Here is a 27,694-nt window from a genome sequence, read left to right as displayed (position 1 = left end):
GTATTAAAATAATAATTATGAAATATGAAAAGATCTAGTCATAAGATGGTCTTCTTGACCTTTTGGAAGATTGAGTTTGTAGTTCCTTAAGAATGAATCTGAGACACCATGGGCAGAAAAGGTGCCCACAGCTCCGGCCTTGCTTCCCTTTGTCAAACTCACCGTAGCTCCTGCAACACAAATGTCCAGCACATTAGGGTTTGTGAGATACAATCCATGCAGTCATCTTGCCTACAACAACTACAGGCTGGGAGGGAACCCAGGCACCAACAGTCATGTGGCATCTTCTGGCATGACAATTCCAAAACCCCCAAGCCAGCAGGTAAGCCACTGATGCCCTACATGAGGTATAGCAGAAAGGCCTGGGGCCAAGCAAAGGCTTCCAACCTTGACCTAAAGCTGTGGGATATTGGCAAGATTATTGGTAGCATGTAGTGAGATCTCATTGGTGAAGAAAAACAAGAATATTTAAATGAATATGAAGCAGGAAAGATAGAATACAATGAATCTATGAAAGCTGACCATAATTTCCCGGCATATCTCGCTTACACAAGTACAAAAAGTCGTGCAGAAGCCTCTTTAGAGGAAGAAAGGCGACAGAGAAAGGAGAACCTTACATGAGCACTCAGCCTGCTGAAGATCAGATGATTATGATGTCTTTTCAGTGAAGCATACAGCCACTGTTCGTTTCCAGAGAAACCACCGCCTCATCAGTGAAATCCTTAGTGAACGTGCGGTGCCAGATATTCGGTTGGTTGTCACCACAGCTAGAATGCAGGTCCTCAAACAACAAGCCTAGTCTTTAATGATTCACCAGCGAAAACTAGAAGTTAAACTTCTTCAAATAGAGGAGCGACACCAGGAAAAGAGAAAATTCCAGGAGAGCATGGATTAATTTAACAATGAACTTTAAATGTTGTGTGGTTTAAAAATAGAAGTGGATATAGAAAAAACAAAACAAAACACTGCAGCTGAAATTGCACAGGCAGAGGAACAGGCTTGCAAAAAGACAGAAGGAAAGGGAGAAGGGGGCAGCAGAGCAAGCTGAACACAGTCAGAGCAGTACTTTTCCTGAGGAAGAACAAGCAGCTAATAAGACCAAAGAAAAGAAAGAAGACGAGAACATGCCAATGGATATAAAGAAGACATGTCTTGAGGAAACAACAGAAAGTCAGCAGACTGGTGAAGAAGGCATTTCCACTCCCGAGGACAAGGAGAGTGGGCGGGAGGGGGGTGGACAGTATGACCGAGGAAGGAACCAGTGATAGTAACATTGGCTTGGAGAACCACTGTGCAATAGTGGAGGAGCCACCACCAGATCCCATACCAGAATATGAGAGAGAGAAAAAACAAAAACAAATGTTGCCTTGTTTTATGTATTCTAAATCCTTTTGTAAATGAAAAAAAAGTGAGGGGGGGTAGTTTAAGAAAAAATACTAGTCATAGGCAATAAAAGAATGAGAGATCCGTGGTGATCTAGTGTGTGTGCTACTGAAGTTGATTCAAATCAGGCAGAGCAAACCACATGACTAATGCCTGTGATCCTGTCAGAAGCCTTAAGAGGTCTTCACAAGTGAAGGCATTCTCATACGCTTATAGATATTTGGTGAAGTCCGTTTCAGAAAAGTACACACTTGGAGATAGTAAACCCAAGACCAAATAACAATCTTCCAGTTAAAAGGCATGCAAGCATTATTTAGGAAGGCTCCTGATAGAAACAGAGGTTTGTGAGTTCCATAGATCACATTCACCCTGCCCTTATGCAGGCAGTAAGGTTAAATCTCTAAGGTAGAGTAAGGGAATATGACTAGATGGAATTAACAAGCTTTAAGTTATTATCACTGTGTCTGCTGTTGCTCACATTTACTGCCACTTTCCTTTCTGTTAGCTCCATTCTCTCACTCTTCTATTAAGGATTATCATTGGCTAATAATTGGTCAGTCCACTGACCCCAATCTACCTACCTGTCTTGCAGTTGTCACCCTTTAGACAGACTAGATAACCCTTTGATATGATTTTCTCACACGCCGAAACATTAATCCCAGAACATCTCCCAACCTTTTCTTTTGCACCAATGGGCAGCTCTCAAGCTGGATCTAAACCATCACAATAATCCTACTGACTCTGGTGACAACTCCATGATAAAGAGCAAATAAGTTTCGCACACTAGCCTTGCATTTAGTCATCTAGTCCAGAGGGGATCTATGATACTATGAAAGCTGCTGGGTGTACATCTTTTAAAGTCCTCAAATATTGTGGTATATATAATAAGATCTATTCATATATTTCAATAGTTTATACCAATTTAGTGGGGTTGGGATATCATAAATTCTCTAATATAGCTACCATGTCTTTTCTAAGTACTAATGGGTTTATTTATACCTGTGGATTTAAGGAACCAGATGTCGGGAAAAAGCACACACAAAAGAATGCTAGTAGTTTCACTGAAGTACTCTGTAGCTTCTTGGAATTTACAAAATAATGTCAGCACTCTAAGACCAACGTAACACTAAACTCTCTATTTTTCTTCCAGACTGGCACTCCTCTACTCCACTTCAAGATACATTTGTGCATACCTTTTACATTTGCACACAGACATTCACATCACACACACCTATCTGCATGAACAAAGATGCCTACACATGTAAAACAAAGCCACACATTTATATAATATGAAATTATTTCCATTAAATTTAGCTATACTGAAAAATAGGTTGTATTCTTCTGCTAACTGCCATAACAAAATACCAGAGATTTGGTGTCTTAAACAATAGAAATTTATTTGCTCATAGTTCTGGAGGCTAAAAGTCCAAGCAGGGTGTTGGCAGGTTTTCTTTCTTCTGAGGTCTGTCCTTGGCTTGCAGATAGCCACCTTCTCTCATGCCCTTTCCTCTGTGTCTGAGCACCCCTGGTGTATCAATGTGTGCCTAAGTTTCTTCTTCTTACAACAACACAACTCAGGTTGTAGGAGGGCCAAAACTAACAGCCTCATTTTAACTTAATTATACCTTTAAAGAGTATATCTCCAAATGCAGATACATTCTGTGGTACTTAGAGGTTAGAGCTTCAACATGAGAGTTTTACAGGAAAACAATTCAGCCTAAAATAGAGGTTAATCATAAATTAGCTTTTAAAATCTGTAAGCATTATTATATGTGTATGTTACATGTACATAATTTTGAATACTCAGGACAATAACTTTTAATGTTTATTTCAAAGTTATATTTATACTCTATAACACAGAACAAAAACTGAAAATTTTCATCATAAGATTTATTAGTGTAAGATTTCAGATATGTTTACTTAAAATATATCTATATTATCTTAGAGTCTCAGTGGTTGGTCAAGAAAGAGACTTGGGAAATAACATATCTCATTTAAAATGAGAGTGTGTCCCCATTATCCCAATGTCTGGTGTGTACTGAGCACTAAATAAGTGCTAACGTTTATCAATATTATTTGTTACTATGAATTAAAAGAGCACATAAAGAGTTCCTAATTAGCAATTTTCTCACAGCCACTTTTACCTCTTTGTTTCGTAAACTATAAATAATAGGATTCAACATGGGAGTTAATCCAGCATATACCAAAGCCATAAATTTATCGATTTCTTGTGAATCTACAGCTGAGGGCTTCAGGTACATGGAGAGAGCTGTCCCATAGAACAAAACCACCACAGCTAGGTGGGCTGCACATGTTGAAAAAGCTTTGCTTCGACCATCCACTGAGGTGATTCTTAGGATGTTGGAGAGAATAAACGCATAAGAGATACAAATGAGAAGCATCGGCATAGGAAGAAGAAGTACACTGATCACCAGCATGATTAGCTGCACTTTGGAAGTGTCCCCACAAACCAGTTTCAGGACAGCCAGAATTTCACAAGTGAAATGATCGATGATGTTCTTTCCACAGAGAGACTGATGCAGCACAGACACAGTTTCCACGAGGGAGGTGAGGCAGCCTGCCATCCAGGAGCCAGATGCAATCTGAACACAGACCCTTTTGTTCATGATGATGGGGTATCTCAAGGGGTTGCAGATGGCCACATAGCGGTCATAGGCCATCATGGACAGGAGCACACACTCAGTGGAGCCCATGGCAAGAGAGATGTACATCTGAGTGGCACATCCTGAGAAGGAGATGGTGTTCTCCCCTGAAACAAAGTTTGCCAGCATTGGAGAAAGAGCAGAAGAAGTGTACCAGATGTCCAGAAAGGAGAGGTTGCTGAGGAAGAAGTACATGGGGGTGTGGAGGCAGGAATCCAGGATGGTGACAGAGATCAGAACAATATTACCCAACAGAGTGATCAGGTACATCAGCAAGCACAGCACAATTATGATGATTTCAACTTTGGGGTAGTGAGTAAATCCCAAAAAAATAAAATGTGAAATAACTGTTAAGTTTGTCTTGACCATTTTATTCCTTCTTGTTCATCTGTCATAGTGAATAAAAGTATACATTGTATATACTTAAAATTTTAAACTCTACCAACTTTTAAGGGGTTTTTGTTAGGGGTGCTTTAAGAGAATCATGATCCTGGCAATACCTATTTATTTATTCATTCATTCAACATGTACTGCACACACTATAAGTCACTGAAGATCTAAAGCTACTCCCAGGCAACTCACAATAAAATATAAAACACACTCAAGTAAATAAACAGTTATAATTAAATGACATAAATACGCCCCAGGGTACCAGGTAAACATGAAGAATCATAATTCTATGTTGGGAGTTCTCAGTGAGACAGTTTAAGAATTAGTTTAATAAGGTGTATTGGACCTACTCAAGATAAGGACCAGGGGAGATTTCTAGGCAAATAAAAACATTTTATAAAAGCTGCAGCAAGAAAATATTTGGTTGCATTTCATAAAGCTGCAAATTGTGTAGTACATTGGATGGATACGCTACAGAGTACAGGATGTAAATAGAAGATAGACAAGTGTCCACTTATTGTAATACTAACTGATTTCTCTCTTCAAGAATGCATTTCTATGTATGGAATAATAATGGACCTGTACTTTCTTAGAAAGAAAAAATTTTACCTAACAAGTATTTTATAATGCAAATCAAATTACTTACAATATATTTCACAATTCATCATATATGGAAACATGCTTAAAAACTACTTTCCTATCAGATAGAGTTCAAATGAAAACAAGCACAAACACACAAGCCTCACATGCTCATCATTGCCTACTTCTCCAACCTCATCTCCCAATACTCCACCTCCTAATTCTGGTCTGAGACAACAACCAGCTTACCATGACATTTTATATTTTTATGGCTTTAATTTGCAGTTTGTTCACATAGAGTGTCCTTTCCCAGCTCCAATCTTGTCTTTCTAGAATATTTTATCCAGTCATTAAAACTAGATGCCATTGTCTCAAGTACATTTTATTCTTTGTACAAACTTATGTGTTACACTGAACCACAATCATATGTGCACAACCACTGGACTGTGAGTTTCTCAAGAGCTTGTTCCCCACAAAACTACCTAATAATTCACAGTTAAGATTTTTAATGATACAATGCTTCCTTGAACTTAATAAGTTTTAAATACATGTTAAAATAAGTGGACACTCAGCATCCTCATCCTGACTATGGATGGACACTCAGCACCCCCACAGAACATTTTCGCTATAGTTCTATGTCAACATAAAAGCCTAAAGACTTCTCAACATATAGTTTACTGTTGAAATAAATTATGTGCAACAAACAAAAAAGCTAGTTTCCTTAAGAAATAAAGATAAGCTCTTATCTTTAAATATTTGATGTACAGTGTGTGTGTATGGGAACGGGGAGGTAAAAACAATAATCACTTATACTCGCAGAAGTAGAAATGTTTTCCAAACAATTAATTTATGCAATGGAGCAACATCTTCAGAGTGTAAAATCTGGGCTCTCAGTCCAACCATGCTACTTACTGGTGTGCAAATCGCTTGATTTCTTTGAAACTTGTTTTCTTTCTTTCTTTTTTTTTCTTTTCTTTTCTTTTCTTTTCTTTTATTTATTTATTTATTTATTTTAAGACAGACTCATTGGATTATTTCCTCAGTGGATCTTGTCATGATGCCTTTTTAAATTTATTTTTTATTTTATTGATTTCAGAGAGAATGGGAAAAGGAGAGAGAGATAGAAACATTAATTATGAGAAAGAATTATTGACTGGCTGCCTCCTGCATGCCCCACACTGGAGATCAAGCCTGCAACCCAGGCCTGTGCCCTGACAGGGAATCAAACCATGACCTCCTGGTTCATAGGCAGATGGTCAACTACTGAGCAACAGAGGTTGAGTGAAACTTGGTTTTCTAATCTGTATAAGAAGGATAATCATTTCTCCCTTGTGCACATATCAGAGATCTATATGAACTTTTTTTATATTCTCCTTCCACCACCCCTCCAATTCCATGGCTTCCCTAAAATTTCCGACAATCACAACGATCTATGATTTCATGGCCTCCTTGCCCTCCAGAACCATAATTGCCTCTATGCTTCTCCAGTGCTGGCCCATACTGACTCAGATAAAATAACTCTGCACCTCTTCATAACCCATTAAAATTTCAACCAACAATCCACAGGTGAATATGAACACTTTACTGATTCACCGGAAAGGTGAATGTTAGACATTTTTTGTCTCTAAAGTCCAATCTGGTCTGCACACACCCCTACTTCCATTGAGGTTTTCTCTATTGGTCTTTCCCCAGCCAGCATTCATACTTCTTGCTCCAGCTCTGGGTCCTGCCTTCCCTCTCCTTTCACTCTCTCCACCACTCTCCTGCTCTCCCTTTCAGAAATAAAACAATGAAGTCCTCTCATGCATATTGAGTCCCCACTCCTTCCCTTACCCTTATCTCACATTTGCCAGAGTGTAGATCTTTTCTCTTTTTCTAAACGTGATTTCTAATTACAGTGCTAAAATAATTAAATGTTTTCCTGAAAGCCTGCCCCCCACTTCATTAAAATATCAAAGCCAAAGTAGAGTTGGAGAATTTATAATCCAACCCTCTCAATTTTTTTTCCTTTTATTAAATTTATTGGCATCACATTTTAAACTTGACAGATGCTTGGATGGGTTTAATGCACTGTTTAAGATAAATAAGAAAAACTAGGGAATAATAATCCTAAAAGATCTATACTTCAGGGTGGGGCAAAAGTAGGCTTATATTTGTTGATATGGAAAATAATACAATAATTAATAAAAGTAACATAAGAATAAACTTTGTTTTGTGTACTTATAACTGTAAACTTACTTTTGTCCCACCCTGTATATTTCAGGACTCATTTCTTCAATTCAATATTTTCTACTAATTAATACTTCTTTTTAAAGTAAGTATCTCTATTCTGGTTTCCTGGTCTACCTGAGATTCATTAGCAAATTCTGTAAATACAAGAATACAAAAAGTAGATGGATAATGTCAGTGCCCAGTTACCTCAGCACTTGTGATGAACATCTTCCTTTGGTCAACGTATGCTTCAACATTTAGACTTTGTTATCTTCAGCCCAGTCTCTTATGAATCCGAGGCAGGGCTCCAAAGAGCAAAATATTCTTAATGTTGTAAATTACACTAATACTTTACAAAAATTGTATTTAAGTCAGCCATGCAGAGATATTTTTATTCAAAATATTGCAGTGAGAAGCAATATGGATATTCATAGTTTTCAAAAATTCAACCCAAACCTTGCCCGATTCACAAAATCTCAACATATATAGTTCTTATTAATTAAAAATTTTAAAATAACTTCCTAAGAAAAGTTAGGACATGAATATTTGTTCTACCAAAATCACCCCCTATTATCTACTAAAAAAAAAAAAAAAAAAACTTCCAAAGAGTTACCCATTGAACTAATATTATTAATATCTCTTGTTGCTCTTAGGGACCTTCCAACTCCCTTAACAATTTAATATTGTGATTCAGAAGCAGAGTTAAGAAACTTTCCAGTTCTCAAGGGTGTGATTCTCCAAGTTAAGGACCAAAATAAATTGGGCAACTTTAAAAAATTATTTTAAGACATTTTGCCTGTAAAAGACCTGGTTCTTGAGCAGCATTTGAGTAAGCAGAACTGGAAGAGACTATTTGCCTATACCATTCATTCTGTAGATTGCCCTTGAATTATACAGCAAACTTTGCAATTAATAGAACTATAGAAATGCCTTCCCATGTGGCCCCTGAGCTTATAAAGTAACCCATTTATTTTTAAAAATCTTTCCAAATATCTATTACCTGAGTAATAGAAGATAGATATTCTTACTGAGCTTTTAAAGTGAAGAGAGAGCATTGATCAATCAAATAAATTATTACTATCAAATACTCCATGAATAAACTAAGTTCCTAGTACAACATTTGTGATTCTTTATAAATATTATATGATAATACCTGATGGTGCAATCTATTAGAATGAGTATTGAACTTAATGTAAAACAGTTATGGATTGAGTCCTGATATGGACTGTGTGGCTCAGTTTGTTGGAGCATCATCCTGTGCATGGAAGGTCTCGAGTTTGATTCCTGGTCAGGGCACATACCTAGGTTTCAATTTTGATCCCCAGTTCATATGCATACAGCAGGCAAACAATCAATGTATATCTCTCATATCAATGTCTTTCTATCTTTGTCTCTCTCTCATCCTCCCTCTCTAAAATCAATAAATGGTTTTAAAATTATGGATTTAACCGTAGCTCACCTACAATTAGCTAAGAGATCTTTTACCATTGTGGTACATTAATTGCATTAATGACCCTAGTTATTTGCTTCTTCCTAGGTCCACCTAGTCTGATTTCGGCCCTAGGCACTTGACCTGGTCATATAATGCAAGAAGAAACTTGTAAAGCACTTGCACAATTAAGTTAGTCCTCTCCCTTCCATCTTTGCTATTGTCATGAGAATATGTCCAAATTAGCCAGCTGGAGGAATTGGGTCACTTTAAGTGAGCCAGCTGTCAGTCAATCCTCAACAAATTAGTGAGTCCCAAAACAAGCCAACACATAGTTGATTTGAGATAAAAAGATAATCTAGCTAAGATCACCTGGTTCTAACCCAGATAAACTATTATCTCATAGAATTTAATAAATGTTTATTTTGATATGCCACTAAAATTTTATGATTATTATGTTGCATCATTGTATAAATGTAACATTGACATAACAATAGATACTTACATTACCTATCCAACATTGACTCACTAGGGCCTTTACCCTTCTTAAAAGAATCACAATTTTATTCATTTTTCTATCCTATTTTCAATCCATAGAATGTCCTATTTAGTTAAAGTCCCCTACATTTCTAGAAGCCTTACATTTTTTACCTTTGATAAAGACATATACAATCCATCTGGAATTAATTTTTGTGTGTGGTATGAGACAAAAGTCAAGATTTATTTTTTACTATATGAACACTATTTGCCTCACCACTGCACTAGTGTTACTTTTCACATAAATTAATTGACTGTTTTTCTATGGTTCTGTTTTGGGCCTCTTGTTCTCTTCTGATGATCTTTTTATTGACTTTATTAGGGTGACATTAGTTAATAAAATTATATAGATTTCAGGTATACAATTCTACATCATTTATACACTGTGTGGCCAGATTATTACAATCTCTGAATGCATAATAATCTGGCCAATCAGTGTGTGTGTGTGTGTGTGTGTGTGTGTGTGTGTGTGTGTGTTAGAGACCTGGTGCATGAATTCGTGCATGGCTGGGGTCCAGCCAGCCTGGCCAGGGAGGAGATATGAGCAGGTGGCCAGCCTGCCTACTGGTCAAACTCCTGGTTGAGGGGACAATTTGCATATTAGCCTTTTATTATATAGAATATACACTGAGTGGCTAGGTTATTATGCATTCAGAGATCATAATAATCTGGCCACTCAGTGTATCTTGTATTGTGTGTTTACAGCCCCAAGTCCACTTCAATCACCATTTATCCCCCTTTACTCTTTTTATCACCCCTTGAATCTTTTCTATTTCCCCCCAATGCCCCTTCCCTCAGGCAAGCACCATACTATTGTCTGTGTCTATGAGTTTTTTTCTTAAACCTTTCACCCTTCTCACCCAGCTCCCAGCTCCCTCCCCTCTGTCTCCATTTTGTTACTTTATATTGTTCATTAAATCCCACATAGTGAAATCATGTGGCACTTGCCTTTCTCTGACTAGTTATTTCACTTAGCATACTACTTTCCAGGTCCAGCCATGCTTTTGCAAAAGGTAAGATTTTCTTCTCTTTTTTAATGGCTGAATCATATTCCATTATGCTTGAATACATGAAACAGATTGACAAACATTAAAGGAAGGGAGGTGGGGGAGAGGACTGGATAAAAGAAGGTAAAGAGATTAGCTAAAGAACATATATGCATAGCCATGGAAACAGACAAAGTATGGTAAAGGCTTGGGGGCAGAGGCTGGGTATGACATCTGTAATCATGTTAACAATAAAAAAAATCAAACATAAAAACCTTCTTAAAGGTAAATCTAATAACAACATAATAATAAATAACAAATTCCTCTTGGATCAGCAACATACTTCAGGGATAAAGAGCCACTGAGACAGAGGAAAATTGTAGCTCTATATTACCAGTGAATATTTGACTTTCAGTTATTTGGTCCCAAGTCCAGAAAATCTTTGGAAAGAAGACTATCACATATATTGAAAGTAGAAAACAATAATAATTTAATGCTTCATAGTTAAAATGAACAAAAACTTATAAAAATAGTATTTTAGAACCAAAACATTTAATAGGTTACAGATACTTGGACAGAAGACAATTAATATTACATATTTGAATAGACTCCAAATAAATTATTTCAGTAACTACAGAATGAAATTTTCTAATTTTAGCTGAGATTTAAAAATCTGAAACAAGGTTTCATTCTTTGTTGTAAATAAAATAAGGAAGTATGAAACTGACTTTAGAAATAATTATATCAAAAATATTTTAAGATGTTAACACTTAGTATAACATTTTTTGCCTAGAAATTTCTCTTCCTATTACACTATTCCTTTACTTGCCCTCACAATCAAGCTCATCATTAACAACAACAAACTACAATCACTGACTCCACTACCAAAACACTGAGGTTTACTTGCTTTCATTATGCACCACACCAAGAAAGACTATTTTAAAGCTTGAAAGCATTGAGAGATAAATTTGACACAGCAGCAAGAACCTATCTTTTTGATTCCTTGATTTCCTCGTTGTGATGATCAAAATTACTTATCCATTTCCCATTTACTTGTTAAAAATTTTTCTTCTAAGTAGATGTTTTACTGCCTCCTTCACATCCTTGTTTCTGAGACTATAGATTAAAGGATTCATCAAAGTAGTCATCACTCCATAAAACATGGATATAAGTTTGTCAGCAGCATCCAAGTCATCTGAATTGAGTGTCTCTTTAGACTTGGGTTTCATGTATACGAAGAGAATGGTTCCATAGAATATTATCACCACAGTCAGGAGGGCTGAGCACGTAGAGAAGGCTTTGCTTCTCCCTTCAGAAGTGTGGATCTTGAGGATGCTGGCAATGATTAATGAGTAAGAGATGACAACTAAGAGCAGGGGCATCAATGTGAACAATGTCGTGGCCACAAGCATGATGAACTCATTGTCTGAGACGTCAGCACAGGCTATCATGACAGCCAGAATTTCACAGGAGAAATGACTGATGACATTATTCCTACAAAACGTCAATTGTAGGAAGCAAGTGTAGTTTGTATTGCAGAGTTGATAACCCCTGCAAACCAGAACCCAGCTGCCATGGGCACATAGGCTATCTTACCCATGACAACAGGGTATCTCAGAGGTTTGCAGATAGCCACATAATGGTCAAAAGCCACCATGCCCAAGAGCACACACTCTGTTGTCCCCATGCCCAAGCCAAGAAACATCTGCATCTCACAGCCAGAAAAGGAGATAGTCTTTCTTTCTTTCTGAGAGGAAGTTCACCAGTATGGAAGAAATGGAGGTGGTAGTGTAGCAGATGTCCAAGAAGGAGAGGTTCCCAAGGAAGAAGTACATAGTAGTGTGAAGGTGGGAGTCCAAGATGCTAATTAAAATAAGGGTGCCATTGCCCAGAAGGAGGACCACATACATTATTAAGATTAGCACAAAAAAGAATCGCTCAAGCCTTGGGTAATTCTTTAAAAAAGAATTCCACCAGAATGGTTTTGTTTCCCTATTCCATTTCACTTTTTTCTCTTTTACCTATAAAACTTCAAATAATTTTTTAAAAATAATAATTTATTTACTATGGTAACTTCAAGTTCACCAATGCATACATATAAAAGTATTCCATGAACCCAATAAGAAGGAAGAAATAAATCAGGGAAGGGTAAGAAGAGAAAAAAAGGGAATGAAGAAATAAATAATTTAGAAAGAGAAGTATGAGGGAGAAGCTATTGTATCAATTACTCTTTCTGTTCCAGAAACTTCATACATTTCCTCATTTAAACACCACAATAATTATCATTTTAAAAATAAGAAATGTATTTAAGCTAAACCAAGAGAGTTTATTTTATCCTGCAGTCATACATTTAAAATTAACATATAGCAAAGACCAGACTCTCAAGCTTAAGCTTGTTTGTCTTCCATAATTTATCTGGTATTTTAATGAGCTATAAAAGCAACACGGAATGCATTATATCAGAGATTGGGTTAACTTGGGAAGGCAATCTAGGTCCTTGGTCAGGGAAACTCAACAATAACCCACTGCATAATAAAACACTAAAATAAGCATATCAATCTAATGGGAGAATGGTTAGCAATAAAACAAAGCAATGCTTATTGCCCAAAAAACAGGTGCAATTTATGTAAAGCCCAATAATATGAAGTCTTTTTGTTACAACATAAATATACTTTTGGGTGAGATATTATTTTTAAATTTGTATTTTCTAAATACTTAGATAATAAAATTGATTTTTGTCTATTTCAGTATTCAGTTCTATGAATTTTAAAACATGTATAGATTCATGTAATTATCACTACAATCAGGACATGAAACTCACCAATCACCATAAAATCTCCATTGTGTTCTCCCTTAATAGTCACCCTTCCATCCACTCATAAATCCTGGAAAAGACTAGTATTTTTCTATCCCTACAGTTTTACCTTTTCCTGAATGTCATATAAATTGGAAATATGTGAGCCATAAGTGTCTGGCTTCTCTCACTTAGCATAAAGCCTCTGAGATTCTTCCAAGTTGCTATTGCTGAATAGTATTCCACGCTATGGACATACTACAGTTTATTTACCTCTAAAAGACATTTCGGTTGTTTCCAATTTGGGGGAAATTATGAATAGAGCTGCTATAAATATTCATGCCCAGATTTTTGTGTGAACAATTTTCATTTTTCTAGGGCAAATATCCATGAGCAACATACTGGATATGAGATATGCACACCTAAATTTACTAGAAACTGCCAGTTTTCCATAGTGACTATCTCATTTTTCTACTCTAACAAGACGTGTATGAGATTTCAAGTTGTTTTCCATCCTCATCAACACTTGGTATTGTCAGTATATATATTTCTTACACAACCTAATAGGTATGCAGTGATATTTCATCATAATTTTAGTTTGCATTGCCCTGACTAATTTGTTGTGGAATTTTTTCCCATCTTTATTTTCTCTATAGTAAAGTGTCCTTCATGTACTTTGATCATTTTTAATTGGGTTGTTTGTTTTCTTATTGTTGAGTTTTGAGAGTTCTTTACATATTTTGACTATGAATCATTAATCAGACATATGACACATATTTTGTCTACAAGTCTCTCATTCTCCTAATGCAAACACATTTAGTTGCCATTTTAACTAGTTGTTTCTTAAGTAGAATTGAAAGAAACACTATGATCAAAAGGACATCTTCCAAAAGTTCATTGACACCTCTTATCCTGGGTGAATCCTCAGGGAAGTAACTACTGGCATCATTCAGGGGTCAGAAAATGTAGGTTTTGCATTTAAAAAGCTTGACTCATAAAGTCTCAGGCCATTCCTTTTAATTTTTCCTCAGAAATAGAGCTTTCCCACCTTCTCAGCCCACTGCCCAACTTACACATACTAATTTATAGCAATATTCTTTCTTATTCATGGACAAAAAATCTATTGAAGGTGTTCTAATTCATTCACAAAGCAAATAGGCACTTAACATGTAGACCATTTCTCCTTATTAGCAAACTTGGCAGAAATTTTAGGTCTGAATTGAATCCTTTGGGAGTATTTCAACTGGATTCTAAATACTTATATTACTTTTTGTCATTATTAGGGCACTTCAACTTTTATTCTATTTTGTCATTATTTCAATCAATTCTGCCTTTTATATTTTGAGATTCTTTCATACCCTACAAATATGTGCTTCTTTTACTCTGAGTCCCAGATCACCTTCTTAATGCTACCCACCCAAATCCCAATTCTCTGGTAAATGATAACTGAAAAGCAATGTCATTGTTTCACAAAGCAAGCTCACTTTGTCTATTTAAAAAAAAAAAGTATGTTTTACTGAAATTGAGATTTTTAATGACATATAGATGTGCTTTAGAGCAAGTGTTTCTACACAAAGTTTCTATAAACAATAGAAAACTTCTAGCATGAAGTCACAGGATAATAAAAATATTAAAACTCAATAAACACAATTACCCCCTCCACAGCCCCAACCACAGAGAGGAATAGGCAGCCATCAAGCTTGGAGGAAAACTTACTGTGAGATGGCTTTTACAAGCAACAGAAGTTCAAGCACCACACCACCCAACAAGAGGGTGTGGTACAAGTCTGTGCTGCAGAATCAGCCACAGGGGACTCCACCTCCTATTTACCCAGGTCTGCTTCTTCCAAGCCTTATCTTGACTGGGGGCCTGTACCAGCTGTCAATTCAGTCCACACATCTCCCCTCGGTCCTCACGAAAAGCCTTTAGTGTATTGGATCAATGATAAGCCTCTGGATTTGTGCAGAGCACATGGACACATATTCTACATGGTTTCTATATGGATTAAATCTGTCTATGGCCAGCAATGAACTCAGAGCTAGGGTCACTAATCTGTGGTCCCTCTGACATCAAAAGAGATGGGTGGCTTCCTATAGAAATGTCTGCAAGTAAAAGCTTTTGGCAGCAATCATTTTAGGGCTGAGTACCAAATATACTACCTTAGTCACAGCATAAAATAATTATTTTTCTCAAAATAATTTCTAAACAGGATTAAACATTTTGGAGAAGTTAAAAGAGACGAAATGGCATTGTACCTGATTCATACCTTCCCTAAAACAGCTTTAGGGTAGGCTCTTGACTACTGATGCTTATTCAAAGCCTCTGTCAGAGATTTATACACAGACTAACAATAGGTTGATTATGCTCCTGTGGTAAATCAAATTCCAATCTCAAACAGTACTGAATAAAAGTATATCTTGGCCTATCCACCTCTTCCTGCTCTCTTTGTAAGTCTGCATAGTTTGGCACAGCTTGAATTGAATAAGAGTCCTCCTTTCCATACTCAATACGATTACACACCTCCTTTTATGCTGACTAAATGGTCTGAGCATTGTTTTCTCAGAGAGCAGCATAAATTGTCAGCAAATGACTATCACAAGGCAAATCCTATATCACCTCCATAATCATTGTATTAAAATATTAAGTAGTAACTCATCCATTAGATAAATTTATTTATCTGGAGATACAGTTTGTAGCTATGGCAGAAAACCATGAGGATACAAAGCTTTTTTTAAAAGGTCATTCTGTGACTCATTTACTCTAATCAGGAAGGTCATTTGCTAATATTTATGTTTTAATTCTGTTTTCAAATTGAAGACATTTGCTCCATGCATTTTTATGAAAAACTCTGGTGCTTTAGTTGACCCAAAATTCATTATTTTAAAAATATTGGCCCTAACTGAAAATTCAACAAGTCTAATTTCTTTCCTATGGACAACCTATTGTATATGCAATTGAAGGTTAGATAAAGAGCTTCACAGACAAGAAAAACTTAAAAAGTTCATCACTACCAAACCAGTGTTACAAGAAATGTTGAAGGGTATTTTTTATTTAAAAAGAAAAGAAAAAGATTTAAAAAAAAAATATGAACAACAAAATGTCAACAAATATATACCTATCAACAACTTAATCTAAAACTCAAAATAAAGGAACAAAAAAATCTAATGAACAGAATAAACTGGTGAATAAAATAGAATCAGAGATAAGGAAATTAAACAGATTGATGATTCTCAGAGGGAAGGGGGTTAAAGGACAGAAAGAGATTAAACAAAGATCATACATGCATATATGTATTACCTATGGACAAAGACAATGGGGTGGCGAAGGCCTGGGGTGGGCAGGAATTGGGTGAAGGGGGGCATTTGGGGAGGAAAAGGAGGACATTGTAATAATCTCCCTTTCACATAATATCATAAAGTCCATCATTCCTGAACTAAATTCTGTTATCCATGAGAAAGTAGATGGCTGGGATGAGAATCCTGTTAAGGTCACCGAAGGAGGAATGCATGAGGCCAAAGTGGTGAGGGATTATAAATTTATTAGGTCATCTGGATACCAGATAGGCTAAGCCCCAAAATGGTGCCAACACCCACAGATGGGGAGTCAGAGGTTTTTAAAGGACTCTAGGTGGTTTTCTTCTGGATGGAGAATTCTCCGTGCAGACCCGGATTCCAGGAAAGTCCAGAGGGAAGAATAATCATCTTAGCAAGTGGACTGTGGTCTAAGCAAGTGAAATGTCCATTGTGAAGTGGCCTAAAGTCAGTTCCCAGGAGAGGGGGTATTGATTCAATTATTTTATCAGACCTAACAACTCCTTTTACCCACAAATTTCTGTTCTTTTTCTCCTTAATCCAGTCATGAAGGGAAAAGAAAGTAATTTTTTGAATCATTTATCTATAACAATGGTTTTCACTCATTTCACCCTAGATTTCTCTCACATTTAAATACCAGTAACAGAAAAATTAGTTTCAGGGATTATTGGTATCACCAACTCTTATTTTTGGTTTGGAATCTTCAATTGAGAATGAGACCTGGATTCAGGATAAAGGAATTTTTTTTAATAGCATTCACATTCCCTGTGGGGAGCACGTCTGACACAGTATATTCTTCACAGCTGCCTTCACATCTCTGTTCCTCAAACTATAAATGAGAGGATTGAGCATGGGTGTCACAACTCCATAGAAGAGAGAGATGATTTTGTCTGTGACCTGTCCTTTGTCTGCACTGGAAGAGTCTTTAGACTTGGGTTTTGCATACATGAAGAAGACGGTTCCATAGAATATAATCACCACCGTCAGGTGGGCAGAGCAGGTGGAGAAGGCTTTACGCCTTCCCTCTGCAGAAGGAATCCTCAGGATGGTGGCCATAATCAAAACATAAGAAACAAAAATGAAAAGTACTGGAACAACAAGAAAAATCATATAAGCAACAGCCATGCAAATAATGTTTATGGAGATATCAGCACAGGCCAATTTTAAGACAGCTAAGATTTCACAAGTAAAATGATTAATGACATTATTACCACAGAAAGGAAGCTGCATGGCAAAAGAGGTTTGCAACACAGAATTGACACTCCCTGCAATCCAGGATCCAGCAACCATGGGTACATAAGAAGTCTTGCTCATAATGATGGGATATCTCAGAGGGAAGCATATAGCCACATAGCGGTCAAATGCCATCATGCTGAGAAGGACACACTCTGTGGATCCCAGAGCTAAGGAGAGAAACATTTGCACTCCACATCCAGAGAAGGAAATGGTTTTCTTTGAAGTTAAGCTGCTGAGAAATAGGGGAATAGAAGAACTTGTGTAGCAAATGTCCAAGAATGATAAGTTACTGAGGAAAAAGTACATGGGGGTGTGCAGGTGGGAGTCATAGACACTTACGATTATGATGACTCCATTTCCCAGCAGGATCACCAGGTACATACACAGGACCAAAACAAAGTAAATGGCCTCAAGCTCTGGGTAGCCAGAAAGCCCCAAGAGAACAAATTCTGTCACAAAAGATTGATTGGTCTTCCCCATGTTAATGTTTTCTTTCACCAAAGGGAATTCTGCAGCAGCCAGAACATGGACCTGTTAAAGCAGTGTCTGAAAGAGTTGTCTGCATCCTTGAGTGGCTTCCTTATGGATAATATAAACCTAAAATTGGATTAGTGGACAGGATAAGAATGTTACTATCTTCTAAGCTAAGATCAGTTAGACTTTTATACTTTATAAAAGAGGCTTTAGCTCAAAAATAAAAAATTAAAAAAAAATCCTTGTTAAAGACGATTCAGAAGGCATACAACCAGGTTAAATTATGTATCTCATGTACATTATGAATTTGAAATTATTTTGAATGCAGTTTTATTATATCATTTTAATCAAATCTAAAACATATAAAGTATTATTTGCCACAATTTTATATATATAAATCTGTTTTTCCTCCACAATGAATATATTAGCCTTAACAAAAATCACTATTCTTTAGCTACTAAAACAAAATCTTGTTTCAATGGTAACAACCTCAGTTTAGAAGAGTTCTGTGATTAGGAGAACAAATCAAAAAGATATACTTAAAGAAAAATAATGTTTGGTTCTTTCTAATGCAAATATATACTTGCAGTCTCTTAAGAACATTAATTACTGGCATTAGTGGTGTTTGTAAAAGAAAAAATTTTAAATAAAATTGTTATTCTTTGTCTTTTACAGTACAAATTGGAACATCTACATAACTGTCCTATCTGATACACATAATGAATGGTGAGTTGTTCTCAGAATAACTCTAGCACATGTCTCCATCTAGAGCCAGACCATAAATAAATGTATAATCTAAGAATTTAAGTGACAGGGGATTTACTCTTTTACTTCCCGATATGAGAAAATACATTTTATCTTCTCCTTGCACAGAAATCAGTTCTCTCCACTCTAACCACTGCCCTTCTGATCTTCCTCTCACTGCATGTTCAAACTACCCATAATAAAAAGGTTTAAGTCACTCAAAATATCATTCAGCATTAGCAATATGTTATAATTATTTGTATCCCACCTCACTGGAATATAGAGTATTTCTACATTAAAATGGCAGAAACAGAAGTCCTACTATTTTATGAGATTGTTAGTCTCATAGTTTCATCTCAATAAGTTCAGTAAGATAACTCAAGGAACTATCTGCTTCTCAGTTTTCATTAACATCAAGTATCTGCCATTGCTATTGCTAAAAAATAATAATTTACCAGTGACAAAATAGCACTGACTTCCAGTAACGATGAAAGGTGGGCTCTTTACATTCATTACACTATGAGGCTCCTTTAAAGAGCCAGCCAAAGAGTACCAGAGCAACCTAAAATTTGTGCTGCTCTGCGGATCTTCCTAAATCCCAAAAGCAATTTAAAGTTCACAATGTGGACTGAATAGAATTTACAAACTTTCTAGTACTTTTGGGATGAAGTCCCTTGGAAGCAATTAATACAAGGTTGCTAATACATTTTAATTGAAGTATAACTCACAAAACAAATAATTCTTCTGACTTTACACAGTCCAGGAAAAACAAAGTTAAAAGGGCTACCTCGGTCAAATGGTCAAGATCTGGAAATTAAAATTGACTATATCTGATAGAGAGATGTGTTAGTAATCTGTGACACTTAAGTCAAAATGATGCTTTGTTCTTAATAAATTATCTTCAGATATCCTTTATTTTGGCCTCTAAATCCTGGAGTCTCAGTGCCCATAAACTGTTATCATTGGTCACTCTAAAATAGCCAGAATAGTATGCACAGTCATTTTAATTTTTCTCATTCATATCTTCTGTTCAAATACAGGGTGGGGCAAAAGTAGGTTTACAGTTGTATGTGAAATAGAGTTTATATTTGTATTGTTTTTATTAATTATTATATTGTTTTCCATACAAACAACTATAAGTCCTACCACCCTGTATATACACAATACTCCAAAGTTACCCAACCTGTCCTTCAGTCATGCCCACATTGGCATGAGACACACAGAACAGACCACATCAACAATTTCCATGAGATGAACAAACCATACTTTACTTTTGAACAGTACAAGAAGCTCCGATTGAAGTGGATAATTATGTCATGACTATCTTTTGAAATTAATCATTATACATGAAGGTTATCAAATAGTCTTCAGCATTAAACAGTAAAAATAATTATGTATACTGTTAAAAAGAATAGAATAAAATTAGAAAACAGCACTCTTTTTGTCAGTGGATAATAATCATAAAAAGTTGTTGAACAAAAGATGCAACATAATCTTGAACAATATGAAAGCAATTTATGCCATGAAAGATGGTATTCTATGCTTCAACAAATCAAATGTGAAAACCAATTCTCAGAGTTCTTAACTTTATGCAAATACAGTTTCGGTATACTGGCTTGCAATGCAAATGTTGAACATGTTTTTTTCATTAATGTTCAGTGGACAAAGGAATTAAATAGTTTTGATGTGACCACAGTAAAGCTATATTACAATGCAAATGTAACTTCCAGAAGTTTTATAAGCAAATTATGTAAAACAAAATAATGTTAGAGTAGAGCCAAATAATTATAGAAATATAATTAAAGATGTACTTAATATAGATACTTATAATTTATTCCCAATAAACAGCAAGTATTTTTTAGTACAAGTGTTTCCTATGCAATAATTTTCTTGTATCCCAGTGTGCATATGCGAAGGCAATTAGAAATAATTCAAATTTAACTGGGCGGCATCTATTTTTATTTGCTATCCTAGCAAACCTAACTTCCTGTGACTGGGACTCACATGAAATAAAGTCCAAGCTTGGGTTGCCCACCTGTCATCATGGTCAGTTCTGGCCTTTTCTAGAAGGAAGGTATCTAGGCAATACTGTGAGATAGTACTATTTTTAGAATATCTAAATGAGAAAGAGGAGAAAATATTTATTGTCTTTTTCTAAGCCACTCTGGTAGATACAGAATTATATTCTGTTGTCTCAAATGTACCTACTCACCACATTAATATGACTATAACTTCAACCCTCTACCCCTTTCCAGGACAAATATGGTGCGAAGAAACAATTAGGATGAACTTATTGAGGCTAATGATTAATTACTATTCTTCAACATTTCTTTAGTCTATCATCTTATTTCCCTTCTGATTTTCATTCATTCAGTGTTTACTGAGATCATCTTGTTCCGGAGACTCTGTCTGCTTCTTCCCTAGATCCCATGCATCACTTTAGTCCTCTGCCAGGTACTACAACCCATTACAAGAATGGCAAGCCAATGTCTAGGGTCTTAATATCTGTGATCAGCTCCCCTACTGCAAACTGCCTGATTATATTAATACTTCAAACAGAGCTTCCCCTGGCTTCTGCCTTCACAAGGCTCTCCCTCTTGCTGGGCCATGCATCATCAATCCTTGCTTTCCCCTGGAGTGGCTGCCACATACTTCTCTGGTTCCCTAACTCCCAGGCCCCTCTTATCTCTTACTTATATGGCATTCACAGGCCATCTCTTTGTCCCTTTACAAGGCAGCGGGTACATCTGTCCATTTCAGTCTGTCTAGAGACTAATCAACAACATGCTTAAGGACCAGACACTTAATTAATACAAGGTTGCTAATACGTTTTAATTGAAGTATAACTCACAGTTTAATTTGACTCCAACCTCTTTTGTACCCTAAAATAATTTACCCAAATATGGTTATATTTTATCTAAATTGTGAACAAAATTTTAATTTCATAATAAGCCTAGAAAATTTAGTTTCATCACCTTGAAATTAGATAAGGGCAGTGTTTCAGACATTTTTGTTGAACGAACACAGAACCTCATCTAGATCCTCAGGCTAAAGTTTACCAAAATGCTAAATATTCACCATAGTACAGCTACATTATGATCAGTATATTCACTCATTTCATCATAAGAGTCTCTCTCACAGACTCATGATCATTCTCTCACTTGCTTGTAGCATGTTCTCTAACAGGAGGGCTTTGTACATGACAGGAAAGAATCTAGAAAGACATAACATGACGATTGTAGGGATAGTCAAAGGCAAACAAGTAACTACCAATTAATCCATGATATAAAGAACAGAACTGGGACATCAAATTGCGATTAGTTAATTAGAATTTAAATGGTATATCTCAAAGCCAATCAGTGAAAGGATCAGAGATGTGATTTAAATTGAGAAAAACATCAACACAACAATTACTGTGATTATATGGTTAACAGAAAGAGATGGAGGCATGGGGAAAATAACACAGGACAATTTAATGTAACTCAGTTCAAAGATAGGTCTCAGTAAGAAGGCTGTTTCTTTCTTATTAACTTTTTAATCTAACCATTCAATAAAAAGGTGATATATCCCAATTCTGAAAAGAGCAAACTAGCATAATCTGATTTCTTCCTCACTCAAACATGGAAATGCCATAGAAATAAGACTTAAAATGTATCAATCTGAAGAATAGTACCTGTTCTAAGAATAAAACAAAATAACAGAAGTGAAAGTCATTTGCTACATCTCCATTTTAAAAGATCAAAATTCCCTGAGTCTTGTCCTTTTCTAAACCTTGAAGGTGGCATGGACACAAATAGATGCGGAATTACTCAGCCGTGACCAATTCTTTCTGGTAGGACTTTCCCAATACTCAGAGCTCCAATTTTTTCTGTTTGTGCTCTGCCTTAGCATGTTTGTGATAATCCTCCTGGGAAATAGCCCCTCATTATCATCAGTATTCTAGATTCTCACCTTCCCACGCCCGCCCATGTATTTCTTCCTTGGAAACCTCTCATTCTTATACATCTGTTATACATCATCATCCATCCCCGCAATGCTCATCAGATTCAAGGCTAAGAGAAAATCCAGCTCTTCCAGTGGCAGTGCTCTGCAGATGGTTGTCTCTCTTGGTTTTGGCTCCATTGAGTATGAAATATCATGAGCACACACTAAACTCATATGTTCACGAGTTTTAGTAATAAAAGCAATTTGATTTGTTGATAGAAATGTTAAATAAATTCTGCTATACTTAATATTGAGCTGCTCACTAACCTTTCCTGCTATTTACTCTAGTAAGGCTTATCGCAAAGAGGCTGATACAGAAATATTACATCATGATGACAAGCTCTAGAAGCCTCCAGTCTATTTTCCTTCCTTCCCCACAGCATTTAATTCAATATTCATTACACAATAGGAACTTCCACAAATACTCATCTATATGAGAATGAAACTTTTTTAGGATTATTGATTGAAAACAATTATCTTTTATTACCAGTTACTTTATTAATGCCCAGCTGGTGTGACTGAGTGTTTGAGCATCGACCTAGGATAAACCAGGAGGTCACGGTTTGATTCACGGTCAGGGCATATCCCTGGGTTGAGGGCTCAATCCCTAGTGGGGTGTGCAAGAGGCAGCCAATGAATGATTCTTTCTCACATCAATGTTTCTGTCTCTCTCCCCCTCCCTTCCTCTCTGAAATTAATAAAAATATTTTAAAATTATTTTATTAATAACAAAAAGAAACAAATCCATAAACTTTATAATTCACCTTTATTCAAATGTTTCCAATATATAACTCTGTATCACACCCACATGCACAGAAGGAACAGTAAGCTAACTCCTCTTTAAATAACTAAAGGTTCAGGTACAGGAACTCAAAAACAACAAAAATGTACCTCTGCACAATTTGAAACCTAATTAAGGAAAAACTAATCTATACCACCATCTAGTGGCCTCAGAATATAACACTAAGAAAGCACTTAACCCAGGTTGTATCACCAAAATATAAGCTTCTGGAGTTGACACATTGACTCAGCTGGACTAGCACTGGATCTACCTCTTCTGCTTCCTTCTGCAGATCTGCACGAGCCTGACTTACGAACAAAACCAAATAGGCACACCATTAAGTTGAGTGTTGCCTTTGCCCACATCATATAATTGCTTCCACCCTTTAACTGACACCTATTTGTTATGTGAGGTATAAAAACACATCTTCACATTCATCAAATCCAATGGACAATGATAAAAATTTTGTCAGAAAAACCTCACCCATTTTAATTAAGGGTATAAGTATATATAAGATAATTCAGCACTATTTAGTAAAGATAAACATGTACATATTTATGATGCAGCAAGTCCACTCCTAGGTATATATGCTAGAACAGTGTTTTGTAACCTCCAGCATACAGATCCCCAAGAGTCTATGGATAGAATTCAGAGAGTCTGGAAACTTGAATGGAAAAATGTTACATTTTCATTGTCAACAACTTCTAACTGAAAATAAGCATTTCCTTTGACTATGAAATATAAGGATTAAATCACAATATTATTAATAGGATCTATGACTTTGTGGCCAATAAATAACATAAATATTGTCAAATTCCATTTAGAGTTGTTGCAAATATCTAAAATTATTATAGTTGTTAAGTCTAAGGATAGATTTTGTTATTTAGTACCTTAATAAAGAAGTATGTGTATTTCTTTGTAAAGAATCAGTTAGTTGTATATTTTGATGATTTTAGGTCAATATAATCTGTATTCTTTGTAACCCTATGTATTTATTAATTATATAAAACTATTAGGGTTCTATAGACTCACAAAATTTCAAAAGGGTTTATGGCATACAAAAAATGTTAATGAAAACAATAAATATTTATTTAAAAATTCAAAATATCTTTGTCCATAGTAGTCAAATGAGCAAATAAAGATATATACATACAATGAAATTGCACACATCAGAGAAATGTATTAATTACTATGACTGCATCAAAATATGTGACTTTTAAGAACCTTATGTCAAAGCTAAAAATCCAGTGACAGAATAATAGTCTGATTCCATTTATAGAAAGTTCTAAAATAGCCAAAGCAAAATAATATATTATTTATAGTTATATACAAATTTAGTTGAATTTCTTAAAAAATGAATGAAATTATTAACATAAAATTTGAAGCCAGGATTACTTGAGAGATGATAGAAAGGGTATTGAAGGAAGGAGAATGTGACTAGAAAGAAACATATATTGGATTTCTAAGTTAGTGACAGTATTTATCTTAAGTTTGGTGGCAGGGGCACAAGCATTCACTTTGTTCTTTTCCTTAAAAGTGTACAAGTATATTATTTATATTTTTTCACCTATGATAGGTGTGTCTTGTTACTTACCTCCTTAGATAGGCAACCTCAGTCCACTCAATCTAAAATAATGACTCTGTTGTTTTATATCACCACATTACCCTATTTTATTTTACCTATTTTATTGATTTTTTTACAGAGAGGAAGGGAGAGGGATAGAGAGATAGAAACACGGATAAGAGAAACATCGACCAGCTGCCTCCTGCACGACCCCCACTGGGGATGTGCCTGCAACCAACATACATGCCCTTGACCAGAATCAAATCTGGGACCTTTCAGTCCGCAGACCGACACTCTATCCACTGAGCCAAACCGGTTTTGGCCACATCACCCTATTTTAATAAACCTGACTTATCTAGCTTTGGACTACATGTCCTTTGGACCAGTTGTCAGAAGTTTAGAATACACATAATAATTTTCAAAATGCTTCCTCTAGGTATCTTCCGGGCAGTTTAGGGATTTTATTTTATTTTATTTTATTTTATTTTATTTTATTTTATTTTAGGCCACAGAAAAAAATTTCTTTTTAAATACTGTTTTAGAGGCAACTTTCCACCACAAACCCCAATGTACCACTTAGCAACAGTGAACTTGAGAAAATTCTCAGAACTTCACCTTAAGCTTGGAGACAAAGCTTAACTCTCAGAGTTTCTAAGATAATGAAAACCTGTGAAAAAGTAAATATGAGACTGTCTTAGACACCTAGCAGCACTTACCAACATTTTTCCTACGTTGCAGTAGGAAAAATTTAATCTTCACTGTTAAATATTTTCATCTTGAAAATTCTGCCGTTTCGCTGGCTGGGTGCTGCTGATGGAGCTCCACGATGGCAAAGCCACAGGATAGGAAAAACCTGGTCCTAATTCACCAGGTGGGAAAGAACTGCTTGGCAATGAGGAAAACGCATTTTAGAGTCTTAAAGAAATAAAATCCTATTGTGTTTGAGACATACATTTTGGCATCTATTTGTTACAATAGTGAGCCTATCCTGTTGAATACATTCTTTAAAAGTTGAATCACGTTCATGAATACCAGACACAGCTGAAGGGATTAGAACCAGTCCTGAACATAAAAATTAAGCAAATGGCTACCTACAAAATACTGAGGAATCCAGCCTCCTTCCCTCCTCAGTTACAGGAAATTGGCAATAAGTCTTAATAACACACAGATGGGACTGTGGAAGTTTTCTCACAGGGTAACTGACTACACTGAGAGAAATAACTTACAGATGATAACAGACAGGGATATTTCCCCTCAATTGAATAGCCCAGCCAGCCAACTCTGCAGTGAAGCCCACAATTTGTCAGGCCCCATCCATACTAAAAGAGTTGTCCAAATTTTGCCTACTTCAAAGTATGAGCTGATAGCCAAGGATCACAACAAAAATATTTTTGGAAAAACACTAGCATCTAGGCAGAAAACAGATCAAATGATAGAAAACATAAAAGAAACAAATAATGCAGGAAGAAGACCTAATCTATATATATATATTATATATATATAACAAAACAAAAAAATATATATAAAAGCCTAAGTGACCGAATGACCAAATAACCAATCAGTCGCTATGATGCGCACTGACCACCAGGGGGCAGATGCTCAATGCAGGATATGCCCCCTGGTGGTGTGTTCCCACAGCGGGAGTACCACTTAGCTGACCATTGGATGCCAGACACTGGGCTCACAGCTGGCAAGCGCTGTGTCAGTGCGAGCCTCTCCGGCCTCCACAGCAGTGCTACTGAGGGGTGACAGCAGGCGTCGGACCTGGGCTCGGGCTCCTCCCTGTCTGCCTGCTGCTTCCAGCACTTCTATATCCCCCAAGGGATATCCAGTATTGAGAGAGGGCACAGGCCAGGCTGAGGGACCCCCACCAGTGTAGGAATCCGTGCACCAGGCCTCTTGTATAATAAATTAAAAAGTAAACACCTATAATTAATGTCCTCAGAGACAGAAATACTAAACCCACAAAACAAAAGAGGATATTATTTCTAAAAATATAGAAATAAACATTCTGGAGAAGGGATGAAAAAAAAGGAGATTTGGGGAATAAATATTATAAAAACTGAAGTTTAAAAATCAATAGATGAGTTAGAAGATAAAATTGTACTTTACACCAAAAAAACCTAGACCCAAAAAGTAGAGGTGTAAAATAGTGGAGGCACAATAACATGTTGACAAGAAAAAAATCTAGGAAACACAATAAAATTTTCAGGATTGAAAAGTGTCTAAATTAAGAGAGTACACTGAATGAGGAACAATGGATATTGTGAAATTTCAGAACACAGGGACAAAGAGAAAAACATAAAAGATTCCAAAGGGAGAGAGAGAAACAAGTCACATTAAAAAAATAGGATTCAGAATGTCACAAATGTATAACTAGAAGCTTAATAAAATGGAGAATTGCCTTGAAAAATAGGAGGAAATATTATTTTCAATGTAGATTGTTATACCTACCCAAAATATGAATCAAGAGAGTTGGCAGAATAAAACATTTCTAGAGATGCAAATCTCAAAAGTCTAATTTCCATGTACCCTCTCCTAACATTAGGAGGAGAAAAGGAGATACAAAATCCTAGAAAGAGAAGATCCAACCTAGGGCAAATGAGATTCCCAGGTCAGTGAAAAGAG

At 36.0% G+C, this 27,694-nt stretch overlaps 2 protein-coding genes and 2 pseudogenes across 2 annotated transcripts; 1 reads left to right on the top strand and 3 right to left on the bottom strand.

The window, feature by feature from the left end:
* Window positions 1–172: 172 nt before the first annotated feature.
* LOC118716687 lies at window positions 173–1,402 on the top strand (annotated as a pseudogene).
* Window positions 1,403–3,328: 1,926 nt separating this feature from the next.
* LOC118716741 (olfactory receptor 13F1) lies at window positions 3,329–4,635 on the bottom strand. Its single transcript, XM_036434276.2, has one exon. The coding sequence runs from the start codon at window positions 4,413–4,415 to the stop codon at window positions 3,456–3,458; it is 960 nt and encodes a 319-aa protein (XP_036290169.1). The 5' UTR covers window positions 4,416–4,635; the 3' UTR covers window positions 3,329–3,455.
* Window positions 4,636–10,685: 6,050 nt separating this feature from the next.
* Window positions 10,686–12,179, bottom strand: LOC118716740 (annotated as a pseudogene).
* A 4,290-nt stretch (window positions 12,180–16,469) lies between these two features.
* LOC118716233 (olfactory receptor 13C7-like) lies at window positions 16,470–18,437 on the bottom strand. The gene has a single exon (XM_036433155.2). The coding sequence runs from the start codon at window positions 17,997–17,999 to the stop codon at window positions 17,040–17,042; it is 960 nt and encodes a 319-aa protein (XP_036289048.1). The 5' UTR covers window positions 18,000–18,437; the 3' UTR covers window positions 16,470–17,039.
* Window positions 18,438–27,694: the final 9,257 nt, after the last annotated feature.

Source organism: Pipistrellus kuhlii, unplaced genomic scaffold (genome assembly GCF_014108245.1).
Source record: "Pipistrellus kuhlii isolate mPipKuh1 unplaced genomic scaffold, mPipKuh1.p scaffold_m20_p_12, whole genome shotgun sequence".
NCBI classification, from domain to species: Eukaryota; Metazoa; Chordata; class Mammalia; order Chiroptera; family Vespertilionidae; genus Pipistrellus; species Pipistrellus kuhlii.
This window is presented reverse-complemented; position numbering and strand designations above follow the sequence as displayed.